Raw genomic sequence first — 17,601 nt, forward strand, 5'->3', positions numbered from 1 at the left:
AAATATAATGCCACATGAGAACTTGGAACTAATATTAGCAACCAAACAATCAACTCTTGTTGACCGTTTGCTTCTGGCATTCCCTGCACACAGCGCCCGTGATCGTTCTCACACGAGCTGCAGGGGCCAGCAGACCAGAGGAGTTAGAGGGGCAGAAATCAGAAGTGGCGTTGGCCAGAGGGGTTTTCTGACCAGGTTGTGGAGTGATTTTGCTATGACCGCAGACAGGACAGGTACTGCAGCATCAATTCAAAGTGACAGGAGACAACATTTGTCCAGTATGGTTACAAACTATTTTTCATCCCTTATCGATGTTCTCCCTCAACCGTCATTCCCATTTGATTACTGGGCATCAAAATTAGACACCTGGCCAGAATTGGCAGAATATGCATTGCAGGAGCTTGCTTGCCCGGCAGCTAGTGTCCTATCAGAAAGAGTATTCAGTGCTGCAGGTTCAATACTAACAGAAAAAAGGACTCGTCTGGCTACCCAAAATGTAGATGATCTAACCTTCATTAAAATGAACCACAACTGGATTTCGAAATCTTTTGCCCCACCTTGCCCGGCTGACACCTAGCTTTCCTATGAAAAGGTCTTGCCTGTGGACTATTCTGAATGCCTTTTCCAATCTCGTAATTTTCAGCACCTGATTGTCCAGCATACGACATGTTTACACCTCACTAAATGGCCAAACTCCCCACACGGGGCCGTGGTATCGACACTTGGCGACAGCACCCGTGAGAGTGCAGTTTGTCTGAAGAGGTGGGTGAGCCCGCTTTTGGTCGACGGCACTGCCACTGGGCCCCTCCTAGTACAATAAAGTGTCTCTGGCGGTGGTGGTGCGCACCCAACGTCAGACACACCGTTGTAATATGAGGGGCCCTGGGCCTGTACCGCCGGTCACAAGACAGTTTCCCCCCACCCCAGCTCAAACAGTGCTCTACCACTTGCAAAATTATCTCACAGCTCCACCAATGTTTAGTCTATGCGCTGACATCCTTCAATGCCTGCCACTGACAATACCATTGTATTGACATTTTTGTTATGTTAGGCCTTCGATGCCTGTCTGTGGTCACTCCTTCCAATAGGCCTCCACTGACCACACCACTGCTGCCCGTGTACCCCTGGAACCAATTTAAAATTGCCTACAGCCATGTGTTATTATTTTAGGCCTTCGATGCCTGTCTGCGGTCACTCCTTCCACTAGGCCTCTACTGACCACACCACTGCTGCCCGTGTACCCCTGGAACCAATTTAAAATTGCCTACAGCCATGTGTTATTATTTTAGGCCTTCGATGCCTGTCTGCGGTCACTCCTTCCACTAGGCCTCTACTGACCACACCACTGCTGCCAGTGTACCCCTGTAACCAATTTAAAATTGCCTACAGCCAGCCCAATTTTTTTATTTTAGGCCTTCGATGCCTGTCTGCGGTCCATTCTTTCAACTACTACTACACTGACCAGGTCACTGCTGCCCGTGTACCCCTGGAACCAATTTAAAATTGCCTACAGCCATGTGTTATTATTTTAGGCCTTCGATGCCTGTCTGCGGTCACTCCTTCCACTAGGCCTCCACTGACCACACCACTGCTGCCCGTGTACCCCTGGAACCAATTTAAAATTGCCTACAGCCATGTGTTATTATTTTAGGCCTTCGATGCCTGTCTGCGGTCACTCCTTCCACTAGGCCTCCACTGACCACACCACTGCTGCCCGTGTACCCCTGGAACCAATTTAAAATTGCCTACAGCCAGCCCAATTTTTTTATTTTAGGCCTTCGATGCCTGTCTGCGGTCCATTCTTTCAACTACTACTACACTGACCAGGGCACTGCTGCCCGTGTACCCCTGGAACCAACATCAGAAAATATAAAAATAAGTATTTTGCTTACAAAAAAGAAAATACTGGAGAGATATCAAATGCAGACATTTTAACATTAAAAACAAACACACAACTAAAATCTGGTACAGTACTAAAAATGGCCACCAGCTACAATTACTTTCTCCTGCAAGTAGTTAACTGAAAGGTTTTTTAAATTGAAAACACAGATATGGCATCCACCGAGTGTTGTCCTGTCGCGTCTTCTTTATATTATTGCCGAGAAGATGCAAAACAATGAAAATAATAAAATCATTAATTACCAAAATAATAGAGAAAGTCAACACCACATTGCAAATAAACATTCATTCCAAATAAAGAAGCAGGGCGCGTCCGAGGGTGAGTATATACCTAATAAGAATATAATCACCCTCGGACGCGCAATGCTTATTTCCAACAGCCTTCCTTCCTAAGAATCAGCCCTTCCGTGGTGTAGAGAGAGGGTGTGTTACACTCCAAGGTGTTCCCCAGGTTGCCTTTCCTGAGCTTCGATCTTCCGGCTCTCGTTTAGTAGTTGTTGGAAACTACGCTGCATTAGGCCTTCAAATTGGGTATGGGGTGTAGAGAGATGGTGTGTTCCACTCCAAGGTGTTCCCCAGGTTGCCTTTCCTGAGCTTCGATCTTCCGGCTCTCGTTTAGTAGTTGTTGGAAACTACGCTGCATTAGGCCTTCAAATTGGGTATGGGGTGTAGAGAGAGGGTGGTTTACACTCCAAGGTGTTCCCCAGGTTGCCTTTCCTGAGCTTCGATATTCCGGCTCTCGTTTAGTAGTTGTTGGAAACTACACTGCATTAGGCCTACAAATTTGGTATGGGGGAAACCTTGGCGCATCTGCGGTCCCTCCTTCCTCTAGGCCTCCACTGACCTGTCTACTGCTGCCCGTGTTCCCCTGGAACCAATTTTAAATTGCCTACAGGCAGCCCAATTTATTATGTTAGGGCTTCGAAGCCTGTCTGCGGTCCCTCCTTCCACTAGGCCTCCACTGACCTGTCTACTGCTGCCCGTGTACCCCTTGAACCAACATCATAAAATAAAAAAAAAAGTATTTTGCTTATAAAAAAGAAAATACTGGTGAGATATCAAATGCAGACATTTTAACATTAAAAACAAACACACAACTAAAATCTGGTACAGTACTAAAAATGGCCACCAGCTACAATTACTTTCTCCTGCAAGTAGTTAACTGAAAGGTTTTTTAAATTGAAAACACACATATGGCATCCACCGAGTGTTGTCCTGTCGCGTCTTCTTTATATTATTGCCGAGAAGATGCAAAACAATGAAAATAATAAAATCATTAATTACCAAAATAATAGAGAAAGTCAACACCACATTGCAAATAAACATTCATTCCAAATAAAGAAGCAGGGCGCGTCCGAGGGTGAGTATATACCTAATAAGAATATAATCACCCTCGGACGCGCAATGCTTATTTCCAACAGCCTTCCTTCCTAAGAATCAGCCCTTCCGTGGTGTAGAGAGAGGGTGTGTTACACTCCAAGGTGTTCCCCAGGTTGCCTTTCCTGAGCTTCGATCTTCCGGCTCTCGTTTAGTAGTTGTTGGAAACTACGCTGCATTAGGCCTTCAAATTGGGTATGGGGTGTAGAGAGATGGTGTGTTCCACTCCAAGGTGTTCCCCAGGTTGCCTTTCCTGAGCTTCGATCTTACGGCTCTCGTTTAGTAGTTGTTGGAAACTACGCTGCATTAGGCCTTCAAATTGGGTATGGGGTGTAGAGAGAGGGTGTGTTACACTCCAAGGTGTTCCCCAGGTTGCCTTTCCTGAGCTTCGATCTTCATGCTCTCGTTTAGTAGTTGTTGGAAACTACGCTGCATTAGGCCTACAAATTGGGTATGGGGTGTAGAGAGAGGGTGTGTTACACTCCAAGGTGTTCCCCAGGTTGCCTTTCCTGAGCTTCGATCTTCCGGCTCTCGTTTAGTAGTTCTTGGAAACTACACTGCATTAGGCCTTCAAATTGGGTATGGGGTGTAGAGAGAGGGTGTGTTACACTCCAAGGTGTTCCCCAGGTTGCCTTTCCTGAGCTTCGATCTTCCGGCTCTCGTTTAGTAGTTCTTGGAAACTACACTGCATTAGGCCTACAAATTGGGTATGGGGTGGAGAGAGATGGTGTGTTACACTCCAAGGTGTTCCCCAGGTTTCCTTGCCATTGCTTCGGTCTTCCGACTCTCGTTTAGTAGTTGTAGAAAAGTACACTGCATTAGGCCTACAAAATGGGTATGGGGTGGAGAGAGATGGTGTGTTACACTCCAAGGTGTTCCCCAGGTTGCCTTTCCTGAGCTTCTATCTTCAGGCTCTCATTAAATTGTGGTTAAATGGAACAACTGCATTTGGCGTACTAGTTGGTTTGGGGCCTACTATCGGTGTCTGCCACTCCTTGCTGTTCTCCTCCACTGAACAAAGCTGTGCCGCCTGTTTACTACTGTTGCCAATTTTGAACTGCATTTCGACTACTTACTGATTTGGCCCTACTCTCTGTGTCAGCCTCTCATTCCAGTTGTCCTCCACTGCAATGCCCCCTGGTTATTCCTGTGTTACCAATTTTGAACTGCATTTAGCCCACTTTATTCTTTGGGCCTATATCTGTGTTTCCACTTCATCGTGCCCATTGCCCAGCCAGTGATAGATGAGTCTGCTGGTACATTGACCCATAACGCAACATTCCCCGTGCATGCTACACAACAACATTGTGACCCTGCTGAAAGTCAGGTTGCTCTTCCCGCATACCATACCACCTTACACGGGGACAAAGAGGAAGGTGCAGATGAAAGTGCAGGTTCCTTCATCAGGTGGGGGGAGGAATACTAGTTGGCGACGTCACTGGCACAGGGCCTCTCATAGTACGCAAAAGTGTTGCTGCCGGTGGGAGGCGCCCCCGCCGTGCAAACACACCGCTGTACTTTGAGGGGCCCTGTGCCAGTGCCAATGCCAACAAGTGGGCCCCCCCTGCTTGCTCAGGATCACAGCACTTGCAAAGTTGAAATACTTACCTCTCCCTGCTCCACTGCCGTGACGTGGTCCAGATTTCCTGGGCCCACTAATTACTTGAACCAGCCCTACCCCACACAACTTTAGCCAAATGACCCCCAATTTCAAATGCCTTCCAATTATTATAAGGTAAATTACGCTTGACAAGCTTCATTAAGAAGAATGGATGGTTTTGACATTAAAATGGGCACTCTAGGTGTTTTCCTGGCCCCCACTCACTGCCGACTATGCTGCCCCATTGACTTGCATTGGGTTTCGTGTTTCGGTCGATCCCGACTTTACGTCATAATCGGCCGATTTCACTCGACCCGACTTTTGAGATAGTCGGGTTTCGCGAAACCCGGCTCGACTCTAAAAAGGTCAAGGTCGCTCAACTCTAGTGCTGTATAGAATTTGACTATCAGACAGCCAAAAAAAAAATCCACCGGCCTCCAATGACCAAACTGACCAAACTTGGAGCAGAGATATATGAGGCCTTTTTCAGCAGGCAGTTATGGAGCTTTGGGAGGGATGCAGTGGGACCAATGGACGCACATACCGTGCCTGCAGGCCTTGCACTGATGTGGATATGCTGTGCCCTGCCTGACTGGAGTTGCAATATCGGGACCCACGAATTAGCCCTAAAAAGGATTTGGTTTCTGAGGAGTTGTGGATGTAAGAGTTGCAGACCTACACTACCTCTAAAAACCATGATTCTGACTATCTCGGCAGCAGCTCTCCCTACTCTCGATGAAACAGGAACAGAATGCGGCAAGCAGGGCGGCGTCAGGTCTCTCATTATTATTATTGTTCATTTGTATAGCGCCATTAATTCCATGGTGCTGTACATGAGAAAAGGGGTTACAGATAACGTTTACAGTAAACAAATTTACAGTGACAGACTGGTGCAGAGGGGAGGGGACCCTGTCCTTGCGGACTTACATTCTAATAATAATAATAATAATAATCTTTATTTATATTGCACCAACATATTCTGCAGCGCTTTACAGTTTAACAGTATCAAACACAACAGACATAAGTAACAACGTTAACAATACAATAATTAAAGCGAAATAGAACGCCCCTGCTCGTGAGAGTTTACAATCTACAATGAGGTGGGGGAGATACAAAGTACAGGTGTGTATTTACAATGATGTATTTACAATCATGGTCCAGCCAACTTCAGAGGGTGGGGGATAGATGGAGATAGTGAATGGGCTACACACAAACATAAAAGGAGTTTGGTTAGTGACCGTGGTAGACCGCTCTAAACAAATGTGTTTTGAGCGAGCGCCTAAAATTATACAAATTGTGGATGGTCCTTATATCTTGGGGTAGAGCATTCTATGGGATAATGGGGAGGAGACAGAAGGTCGGGGGAGTGGCAGCTTTGGCGGTGGTGAGGCGGCAGCTCCAGTGGTTGGTGAGGCGGCAGAATGGTTATTGCAGGCTGTTGGCTTTCCTGAAGAGATGGGCTTTCAGGTTCCATCTGAAGGATCCATGGGTGGTGGATAATCGGAACTGTTGAGGCCTTGTGAGGATCGAAGATTATGTGAGTGAAGATAGTGGGAGATTAGTTCAGAGATATAGGGAGGGGACAGGTTGTGGATGGCTTTGTAGATTAGTGTTAGTAGTTTGAACTGGATTCGTTGGGAATTGGGAGCCAGTGGAGGGATTTGCAGAGGGGAGAAGCAGGGGAGTAGCGAGGAGAGAGGTGGATTAGCCGGGCAGCAGAGTTAAGGATAGACTGGAGCTGTGCAAGGGAGTTAGCGGGGAGGTCACAGAGGAGGGTGTTGCAGTAATCGAGGCGGGAGATGATGAAGGCATGCACAAGAGTTTTAGTAGATTGTCTCATACTCGGGATGATGCTATGTGGCCCAGCCAATCACTGCATGACCACAACAAAGATGGCTGCAGCATTTCATAGCCTGGCAGACAATCCCTGCACTGTGATTGGGCCTCTAAAGTCCGCCAAAACTGCTGGGTGGAGACTGCAGTTACCGCCGAATAATCCCAGAAATGCTCGCTGCTCGCCGAGCATAGCGATACTCGGTAGTAACGAGTAGTGGCGAGAACATTCGCTCATCACTAATTAGTATCATATTTCTCACCCAGTATTGCATCTTTTTGGGTACATTTAATTGCTATATAAGCCTCCAAAAACTCATTAAAAAATTTGTCGGTATTATAATGCTATAGACTATTCTGTGGTCTGGAGGACATTTCCTTGGTATATAACTCTCAATAGTATGCAGCGCCCCAGAGTCCTGGTCGTTGCAGTAATGTTGTTCTTCCACCAGGGGGAGTGATGTTACGTCTGAAGGCAATGAAGGAGATCTTCTGTCCAGGTATCACAACCACAATACACACTTCACACTCCAGGCCGCCAGGGGGAGCCATGCTTCTATCTATTAGGGCACTCCTCAAAATTAGGTAAAACTGGGAGTCTGGGCAGAATGTTAGAAGGAGGAGAGGAGAGCAGACGGAAGGTCTGTGGGAGAACGAGGGTTCACGGAGCTGCGCCTGCCCCACGTGCGGCAGCATCCAAAGAAAGAGACATTGAAAGGAATTGTGTTGCAGTGAGTGAGAAACGAAGTCATAGCAAAAGGAGAGGAACATCAGGGGGGAGACCAGCTAGAAGCAGGCTGCCTCCTTCTGAAACGCAGTAACCGGTAGCCAGAACACAGAGGGAGTAAGGATCTCTAGGCCGTTACTTCAGAAACTGGCAGGACAGTTGATTCCACGTTGGCTGCCCGACCATATACCCAGCAGGCACGGTGGCAACTTGTGGGGGCTGGGGCATCTCTAGGGTCCCTATAAAAAGCCTCAGGCCATCAGTCATACGGGTTTGTTCTATCCATCAGGGGGATAGAGAGAAAGAGATTAACACCGACGATAGTTGTGAGGACCTCACCGAGGAGCTCAGCAGGGAGGTACTACAACACTCAGGCACCAGAGGAAGGTTATAGAATTCCACCTGGATAAGGGGACTCTGGATTTGCCTTCAGACCGGCAGGACTCTGCCTACCCTGTGGTCCTTACCTTGGACTGTGGATGCCTAAGCCTTCAGTAAAGGTAAAGAGACTGCAACCTTGTGTCCTCGTTATTCACTGCGCCTTACATCATCCACCATCTACACTCTGGGAAGCCCTGGGGACATACTTCACCTGTGGGAAGGTATACCATCTAGCTGCCACAACTTCACCCCAGTGGACCCCTAAACAGCGTCGGTCACCCTGACCGAATACCACAGGTGGCGTCACGACTCACGAACATTATCTTATAACCTTTTGTCCTTTTATTGGATGCCCCTCAAAGGGCCACGGACCGGGTCAAGCCACCGTTACATCCCTGACGAGAACAAAAGGGCCCGGTACCGAGTACCCCATTGCCATAACGTGGGGGCAATCCAAGTACATAGCCTTTAGGCCGGCATCACACTGGCATTTTAAACACTGAGTGCAATGCGATAAAAAATTGCATTGCACTCGGACCAATGTTAAGCTATGGGGCAGCTCCCAGCAGCCGACTTTTTGTCGGCCGTTTTCCTCGGTCCGAGACAATCGCAGCATGCTGAGATTGTCTCGGACCGAGGAAAACTCTCGGCTCACTCGCACCCATAGGCTTATCATCCGAGTGATGTGCGTTATAAGCGGACCCCAGCAATGGAGGAGATGGAGAAATTCATTTTTCCGCCTCCTCCGCAGCTGTGCTCCGATGCTCCCTGTGCAAGAGAATCGGGCGCATGATACTCGGCTCCTGCTCTGCTGCAAGCAGGAGCCGAGTATCATTAGCATATCGCATCCGATGATCTCGCATTGGATGCAATACGCCAGTGTGACGCCGGCCTTAGGAGTCTAGGAGACCAACACCTGCCAATGTGACCAGAATGTGTATGAGGCCTCCTTTATGTCTAACACAGGGTGTATCTGAGTTCCTAATTTTTGGCAGTTCTTGCTTCCTTATGAATTTAAGTGAAATTTCCTATTTGTTAATAAAAAATAAATTTTGGTTTACTAAAATTATATATTTTTTTAAATCCTTTTTAAAATTTGTCTTACGTACATGTCATTTTACAGGAAAGAATGGTTCTTAGGGTTTTTTTTTCCCTGTAAAATACAATTTCTCGTTTGTTTGAAATCTTTTATTTCACCATTGTTTATGACACCATTGTTCTCAGCCGCGATCTGGGAGTCGGAGATGCTTCCTGTGGTCTTCCCTGTGCTGTTCTCCTTCCATTCAGCACTTGACCCATCATTTTAACCCCTTAACGACCAGAGGTATTTTTGGTTTTGCATTTTCATTTTTCGCCCCCCCCTTCTTCCCAGAGCCATAACTTTTTTATTTTTCTGTCAATACGGACATGTGAGGGCTTATTTTTTGGCGGGAAAAGTTGTACTGTTGAACGACCTCATTGGTTTTACTATGCTGTGTACTAGAAAACGGGAAAAAAAAAATTCCAAGTGCTGTGAAATTGCAAAAAAAGTGCAATCCCACACTTGTTTTAGGTTTGGCTTTTTTACTAGGGTCACTAAATGTTAAAACTGACCTGATATTATGATTCTCCAGGACATTGCGTGTTCATTGGCACCAAACAGGCCTAGGTTCTTTTTATCTAAGAGGTGAAAAAAAAATCCAAATTCTGATAAAAATTTTAAAAAAAATGGCGCCATTTTCCGATTCCCGTAGCGTCTCCATTTTTCATGACCTTGGGTTGGGTGAGGGCTGATTTTTTGCATGCCAAGCTGACGTTTTTAATTATACCATTTCGGTGCAGGTACGCTCTTTTGATTGCTCATTATTGCATTTTAATGCAATGTCGCGGTGACCAAAAAAAAGGAATTCTGGTGTTTTGACATTTTTTCTTGCTACGCTGTTTAGTAATCAGGTTAATCCTTTTTTTTTTAATTAATAGATCGGTGATTTTGAATGCGGCGATACCAAATATGTGTAGGTTTGATTTTTTTATTGCTTTATTTTGAATGGAGAAAAAAGGGGGGCGATTTGAACTTTTATTTTTTTTTTTAAACATTTTGTTTCCACTTTTGGCCTGCTTCAATAGCCTCCATGGGAGACTAGAAGCTGCCATAACTCGATCGGCTCTGCCACATATAGGCGATGACCAATGGAGACCTCTGGTTGTCATGGCAACGCACCGGTGACCTGGAATCGCGTGACGGGGGTCACCAATGGGCGGATTGCCAAGCACGATTGCTGGAAATGCATGTTAAATGTTCTCTGTTCCTGGCACATGTCAGCTGTTCAAAACAGCTGACATGTACAGGAAAAGGTGCGAGCTCACCGCTGGAGCCCGCACCAAACAGGGGGAGGCGTCCAATGACAGAAAAATCCATTATTGGTCTTTAAGGAGTTAAACATTTTCACTGCCCCCCAGACCTCTTTGTAGGGTCTGCTGGAAAAAAAGCTCGACTTTTGCATTATACTAATTGCTTGAAATGAGCATTCGAGCATTAGGAATTCCTCTGTTTGAGCATCTGAGCATTTCAGGCCTCGCTCATCCCTAATCTCTACTAGTTCCAGCCCGAGTGCCCTACAATGATGAGCTTCACCTCCACATCCCGGTACTGTTACTTTTCTGCTAGAAGATCAAGTCTTGGAGACTCCTGTGGGGTCTGCTCCTCCCCAGTGTAGAGCTCTGTTCAGACACTGCAGATAATACACATGTAGATGAAGCCCTTGGTGTGGACCTTCCACTTCAGAGCTGCAGGGTAACAGGTTTTAATTCCTGGGCTGATAATGACTGACCTGTACATACATGGACATGAAAGCCCCCTTGTTAATCAGAAGAACCAGCCTGAGGTCCAATGTATCCTGGAGGTAAATCTCACATCTACACAGGTTTACCGAGTCCTTCACTCCCCAAATGTATGGAGACCTCTATTGTGTGCTGATTGCTACATCTAGGATATACCTTGGTAATGCCTTTTTTTTGGGGGGGAGGGGGATAAGGTGGGTGGGTAACAAAGTATTCTGCAAAGATTTATAACTTTCCAAAGGCTGCTCAATAACTAAATGACAAAAAAAAAAAAAGTTTTGGTTAATCTTTAACCCCTTCATGACCGTGGGATTTTTCGTTTTTCCATGTTCGTTTTTCACTCCCCTCCTTCCCTGAGCCATAACTTTTTTATTTTTCCGTCAATTTGGCCATCTGAGGGCTTATTTTTTGCAGGACGAGTTGTACTTTTGAAAAACATCATTGGTTTTAGCATGTCGTGTCCTAGAAAACAGGAAAAAAAATTCCAAGTGCGGTGAAATTGCAAAAAAAGTGCAATCTCACACTTGTTTTTTGTTTGGCTTTTTTGCTAGGTTCACTAAATGCTAAAACTGACCTGCCATTATGATTCTCCAGGTCAGTACGAGTTCATAGACACCTAACATGACTAGGTTATTTTTTACCTAAGTGGTGAAAAAAAATTCCAAACTTTGGTAAAAAAAAAAAAAAAAAGCGCCATTTTCCGATACTCATAGCGTCTCCATTTTTTATGATCTGGGGTCGGTTGAGGGCTTATTTTTTGCGTGCCGAGCTGGCATTTTTAAGGATAGCATTTTGGTGCAGATACAATCTTTTGATCGCCCGTTATTGCATTTTAATGCAATGTCGCGGCGACCAAAAAAACGTAGTTCTGGCGTTTTGAATATTTTTCTCGCTATGCCGTTTAGCGATCAGGTTAATGCTTTTTTTATTGACAGATTGGGCGATTCTGAATGCGGCAATACCAAATATGTGTAGGTTTGATTTTTTTTATTGATTTATTTCGATTGGGGCGAAAGGGGGGTGATTTAAACTTTTATATTTTTTTTATTTTTTTCACTTTTTTTTATTTATTTTTTTTCACTTTTGCCATGCTTCAGTAGCCTCCATGGGAGGCTAGAAGCAGGCACAACACGATCGCCTCTGCTACATAGCAGCGATCTGCTGATCGCTGCTATGTAGCAGAAATGCAGGTGTGCTGTGAGCGCCGACCACAGGGTGGCACTCACAGCTGCCGGGGATCTGTAACCATAGAGGTCTCTAGGACCTCTATGGTTACTATTCTGAAGCATCACCGACCTCCGATCATGTGACGGGGTTCGGCGATGCCGTCATTTCCGGCCGCCCGGCCGGATGCAGTAGTTAAATGCCGCTGTCTGCGTTTGACAGCGGCATTTAACTAGTTAATAGGTGCGGGCAGATCGCGATTCTGCCCGCGCCTATTACGGGCACATGTAATCTGTTCAAAACAGCTGACATGTCCCGGCTTTGATGCGGGCTCACCGCGGAGCCCTGCATCAAAGCAAGGGAGCAGACATCGGACGTACTATCCCGTCCGAGGTCAGAAAGGGGTTAAGGCCATGTGCACACGCTGCGGAATGTGCTGCGGATCGGCAGCAGTTTCCCATAAGTTTACATTACAATGTAAACCTATGGGAAACAGAAAACGCTGTGCCCATGCTGCAGAAAAAAACGCGAGGAAACGCAGCGGTTTACATTCCGCAGCATGTCACTTCTTTCTGCGGATTCCGCAGCAGTTTTACAACTGCTCCAATAGAAAACCGCAGGTGTAAAACTGCAGTGAAATCTGCAAAAAAAAAAGCGCGGTAAATCCTTGGTGAATCCACAATAAATCTGCAGCAAAAGCGCAGCGTTTTTGCCCTGCAGATTTATCAAATCCGCAGTGGGCCATTCTACGTGTGCGCATACCCTAGCTCTTTCATCCCTGGGACATTTTCGTTTTTTGCTCCCTTCTTCCCAGAGCCACCTTTGCCTTTCATACTTTTCTGTCAATATTTTTTTATGAGGGCTTTTTTTCTTTGCAGGAGGAGTTGCACTTTTGAAAGACATCGTTGATTTTACCTTCTAATGTACTAGATAAAAAAATCCAGCTGCTGAGAAATTGGAAAAAAAAAAGTGCAATTTCACAATTATTTAGTTTTTGATTTTCCAGGTCATTACAAGTTCTCAGATGCCAAAGAATTATAGGTTCTTTTTTTATTTTAGTGGTAAAAAAAATTCCTAAATTTGTTGGCTTAGGTTGCGGTAACCAAGAAAAAAAAAAAAAAAAAAAAAAAAGGCATTCTGGAGTTTTTATTTTTTTTGCTACGTTGTTTACTGATTGGAATAATTATTTTTATAGTTTGATATATTGGCTGTTTCTTATACCAAATATGTGTTTTTTTTTGTTATTGTTTTATTTTGAATGGGGCGATTTGAACTTTTATATATATTTTTTTAATATTTAAAAAAAAAAATTTTTCACATTTTTAAACTAGCTGTCATGGGTTGGAAAAGATGCCGACCCAGCCTCATCAAAAGGGAAGACACGCTATAAGACCTAATGTCATAAGTCGTGAAGGGGTTAATATTTTTAGGAGTGATGAGCATTACAATAAGATACTTGAGAACTAGTGATGAGCGACCGTCCTCGGATATCGTGTTATCGAGCATGCTCAGGCGGTTTCTGAGCATCTTGGGCGTGCTCGGATAATATGTTCGAGTCCCCGCGGCAGCGTGTGTCGTGGCTTTTAGTCAGCCGCCACACATGCGGGGATTTCCTGTTTGTTCATAAATCCCCGCTTGTGTTGCGACTGTCTAACAACCGCGAGACTTGCAGCGGCGGGGACTAGAACATATTATTCGAGCAAGCCCAAGATGCTCAGAAAGCGCCTGAGCATGCTCGATAACATGATATCCGAGGACATTCGCTCATCGCCAATGAGAACGAATGCCAAGAGAAGAGATTGACAACAGAAAGATAATTTGGTAAGAAGTCTAAAAAAGGTTTTATTTAAAAGTATAGAATAAATATCAGTATAAAACATCTGATTTAAATAAAATAATCAAATATAAATTACAATGGTCCTTCATGAGCCACCATAGGGGCCGAGATGTATGATAGGACAGGGAACGGGCTGAACAGTCTCCAGCCAATCAGAAGGCGAGAGAGGGGGTATTAATATTATACAGGCAGTGCCAAGTTCCCCAGGACTGATGGTGTTAAAGGGTAAAACTTGAAGAAATCCACAAATCCGGTCCTAGGTTACTGGACTCAAATAGGACAATAGTGCATGCTGCATTGAGACAACGCAAATATAAAGGGTAACAGTAACACAGTTACTAGAAAGGACCACAGTAAGACGAGGGACAAATCGTATATACTGCGCCTTCATTTCCTTCCAATGACTCAGGAAGACCTTTTTTTTCCACCACCCAAACCTAAAATTATACATCAACCATTCATTTCTGGAAGATGGTTGCAAGATTATTAATTCCCGAATAACAAAGATCTGAGATGCCCAACTGGCCTACAAAATTGGACTCTAAAGTGTCAGGCAAAGTCTAAGACATCTAACACACATATGGAGATGAAAAAGTCCATCACACAACTCTTGCTTGGTGTCTTCCTGGTTGGAGGACAAGTAGGGTTAGGCTTTTCCAAAGATGATGTTTCTGCACCAAGTGACTAGATCGTTGGGTCTCATTGTCCATGGTAGTTTTTTTTTTGCAAAGGACAGAAACATCCTGTAGTTGCCTGCAGACTCCTCCATACTTGGGGAAGAGGCAGAAGGCCGGATAACGCAAATTGGGTTTGCAACACTGAGACTGGCTATCAGCTCTCCTGACACAAGCATAACAGCTGCATAAAAATAAATGCTATCCCGCTCCTGTGGGCCAGTCCAAGCATTGCGTTGTCAACCCTGTCTGAGTCATATGGCTTTCTGACTCTTCCTTAATGGTCAAGAGGAGATAAAGTGGTGGTGATCTACTGATCCACATCCACCTCCTCCTCTCCTTCAATCTTGGTGGGGTCTATGGCTGGTGTTTCTTTGGGAAAAACTCCAAATTTTGACAGCTTGGCGTTTTTCTGTTCCAGACTTTGCTTTCTCCACTTTATCCTTCGGTTCTGGAACCAGACCTTCACCTGTGAAGAAAGGAGAAGATATTGTTGAGATCTGGGATCTAAAGAAAATGTGAGACTCTTTAGTAACATCATAGTAATCCAAATTATGAGACCACCACATCAAAACCCTGTGATGGGCAGCCCATTCTCCAGACCTGAACCCCACTGAAAACCTCTAAGAGGTAAGAGGAAGATGGATAGTCGCAAGCCATCAAACAAAGAAGAACTGCTGACATTTCTGCACCAGGAGCAGTGTGAAAGACTGGAGGAAAGCTGCCAAGAAGCATGAAAGCTGTGACTAAAAATCATGGATATTCCACAAAATATTGATGTCTGAACTCTTCCTGAGGTAAAACATTGGTATTGTTGTTTCTAAATGATTATGAACTTGTTTTCTTCGCATTATTTGAGGTCTAAACGCACTGTGGTTTTAATTTTGACCATTTTTCTTTGTCAGAAAAAAGAAAAAAAAACATTGCTTGGAACTTCCGAGACATGTTGTCAGAAGTTTATAGACTAGAAGAACAATTTACATTTTACATTTTACTCAAAAATATACATATAATGAGAAAAATCAGACAAACTGAACATTTTGCAGTGGTCTCTTCATTCAGAGCTGTACATAGGAAAATTACAAAGCAAATGTGTTCTGCTAAAAAAAACAAAAACCACATTGTCAAACCAAAAGGGGCTCAAGTTAAGAACAACATTTAAAAAGTGCATGTACCGGCTCTTACCTGGGTTTCCGTGAGGCCAAGCGAGGCAGCCAGGTCCACTCGTTCTGTCCCCACCATGTACTGCTGCTTTAGGAAGTCTTGCTCCAGCCTTTCCAGCTGTTCTGGAGTGAAGACCGTCCTAATCCTTTTCAGCTTGTGGGATCCTGTTTTGCAGGGCAGAGATCCTATTGGACAGTTGGTGAAGGACGTATATCCTGGAAGAAGCAGAAGATGGCGATGTTAGCACAGGAAGGAAAGAAGGAACGAACCCAGGACTGGAGCGCAAAGAGCTACAACTTCTACAAGTGAGATCCAAGATTATTGTTCGGATGCGAGAAATACAAGTCTCAGCAATTCTTAACCTGAAGAAGAAAAGTCCACATCTCTCCTGATCTAACCAACTTTTTGTAAAGATTATTAGCACCTAAACTAATTAGATAGAATATAATAAGATGAGGAGTGTGGACTCACCTCTGTGGCTGCACAGGGGGTACGGACATCTGCACCCTCCACTGAGTGGTCCGTAATGCTGCTGAGGCTGAACATAGCCGGGGAGGGCTGCAGGTTGGCAGAGAAATACTGGAGGGTAGGACATGGCCCTATAGGAGTAGCCATGGGGTGCAGGGGGCATCTGCCATCCAGGTTCCTCCACAATCACTCGGGGAGCCGGTCTGTCCTCCCTGGATAGTAGGGAATCAATATCAAAGGCTTTCTTGGGTGTTGTCTGGTCCTGAATGGCCGCTGGCAGAGCAGGAGCCTGAGCCAAGTGATGACCAAGTCCTGGGAAGATGGGAGTAGGCTGCATGATGGCAGGTAGAAGGCAAAGTATCCTCAGGTGGTGAAGAACCAGGAGCAGGTGATCTCTGCTGGAGAATGTAGGGTCCTGAGCTCTGAGCCCCCTTATATCCAGAGCTGCTCTGTGAAATGTAAATACACTATTAGCATGTGAATAGCCCAGAGCAGAGATCAGCACTGAGAGTGGAAGAGTGGGCTCGGCACACAGACCCCACACTGCCCCCGAGAGGAGAGGAAACGACCATGGGGCAAAGCTTCCTACAACCCCCCCCAGCCGGCCCCAAAATCCAGGGGAAACAGGACACCTGTAATGACTCCATAATTATCTCTATATCCACGTGTCTATATACCGACCTGTGATCCACCCGTCCACGGGCGCAGGATTCTGGGATCTGCTCATCTATGTATACAGCTCATATTCAGCTGGTAATTATTAATGGATCTCATATCTCACTGATTATCGACTTATCTACGGATCCAACTCTGCATCTCACATATCTGATATCAATGAATAATCGCAATCAAGTGATGTGAAAAGGAGATGAAAATATATTATATATCCGTGTCTATGGGTCTAACTCTACATCTCACATATATTAACTATTAATCTATTATTTATATCTGTCTAGTATTTAAATCATAACTTATCTCCTTATTTAGGCATCGATCTCATATTTATCGTTCAACACCGGTAGAAATAGAAATAATGGATGGATAGAAACTACATATAGATGGAGTTTATAGGATTATATATAGGCTAATTATTACCTATCATATCCAGATCCCATCAGATAAATTGTATATAATAATCTTCAGATCTCCGACCCCCGTATGTCTCCATATCTGCTGTTCTCGCCGCTCCTGGTAATTCTAGAGAATTGCTCTAATGATACATTACACCGAGGAGAGATCCCCAGATCTCAGGAGATCTCCAGGACTAAAACCTAGCGAGAGACAAAGTCGCTTTCTACATTGATGAGGCGCGAAATGTGGAATAACCGGACATTACAGATCCATAATGATTTCTGCTGCCAGGGTGGGGTAATATGGGGGTCCAGCTCCGAGCTTTTATACTATGTATTTTTTAGTCACATATTTTCCATCTCACTTTATAAACCTCCAACTTTTACATTTTAAATGGATTTCATCATTGAAACATTTTTAGTATGTTGTGAAATATCTTTTTTTATTTTATTACAGATAATTTAGACGATTGTACAATGTAATATTTACATTTTTTTTATTTATATTCTATGCATTCAGTAGATGACTTATTCACTGGTTTTATTGTTTTTGTTCCAGAATTGCTATTTTTTTTTTTCGTACGACA

The 17,601-nt window shown here is 44.7% G+C and overlaps 1 protein-coding gene across 1 annotated transcript; it reads right to left on the reverse strand.

Annotated features, from left to right (window-relative positions):
• Positions 1–14,622: 14,622 nt before the first annotated feature.
• Positions 14,623–16,281, reverse strand: LOC138654573 (homeobox protein not2-like). The gene is made up of 3 exons (XM_069743469.1): positions 15,948–16,281; positions 15,498–15,691; positions 14,623–14,781 (listed from the first exon to the last, which is right to left on the reverse strand). The coding sequence occupies exons 1-3, from the start codon at positions 16,279–16,281 to the stop codon at positions 14,623–14,625; spliced, it is 687 nt and encodes a 228-aa protein (XP_069599570.1).
• Between the last annotated feature and the right edge of the window lie 1,320 nt (positions 16,282–17,601).

This window comes from Ranitomeya imitator, unplaced genomic scaffold (genome assembly GCF_032444005.1).
Source record: "Ranitomeya imitator isolate aRanImi1 unplaced genomic scaffold, aRanImi1.pri SCAFFOLD_316, whole genome shotgun sequence".
Taxonomy (NCBI): Eukaryota; Metazoa; Chordata; class Amphibia; order Anura; family Dendrobatidae; genus Ranitomeya; species Ranitomeya imitator.

Excerpts from the sequence above, each read along its gene's own strand:
- LOC138654573 (XM_069743469.1), bottom strand. The coding sequence starts at position 16,281 with ATGCAGCCTACTCCCATCTTCCCAGGACTTGGTCATCACTTGGCTCAG. Across the intron at positions 15,692-15,947 it reads CCCCCTGTGCAGCCACAGAG|GATATACGTCCTTCACCAAC; the intron begins GTGAGTCCACAC and ends TGCTTCTTCCAG. Across the intron at positions 14,782-15,497 it reads TTGGCCTCACGGAAACCCAG|GTGAAGGTCTGGTTCCAGAA; the intron begins GTAAGAGCCGGT and ends CTTTCTTCACAG.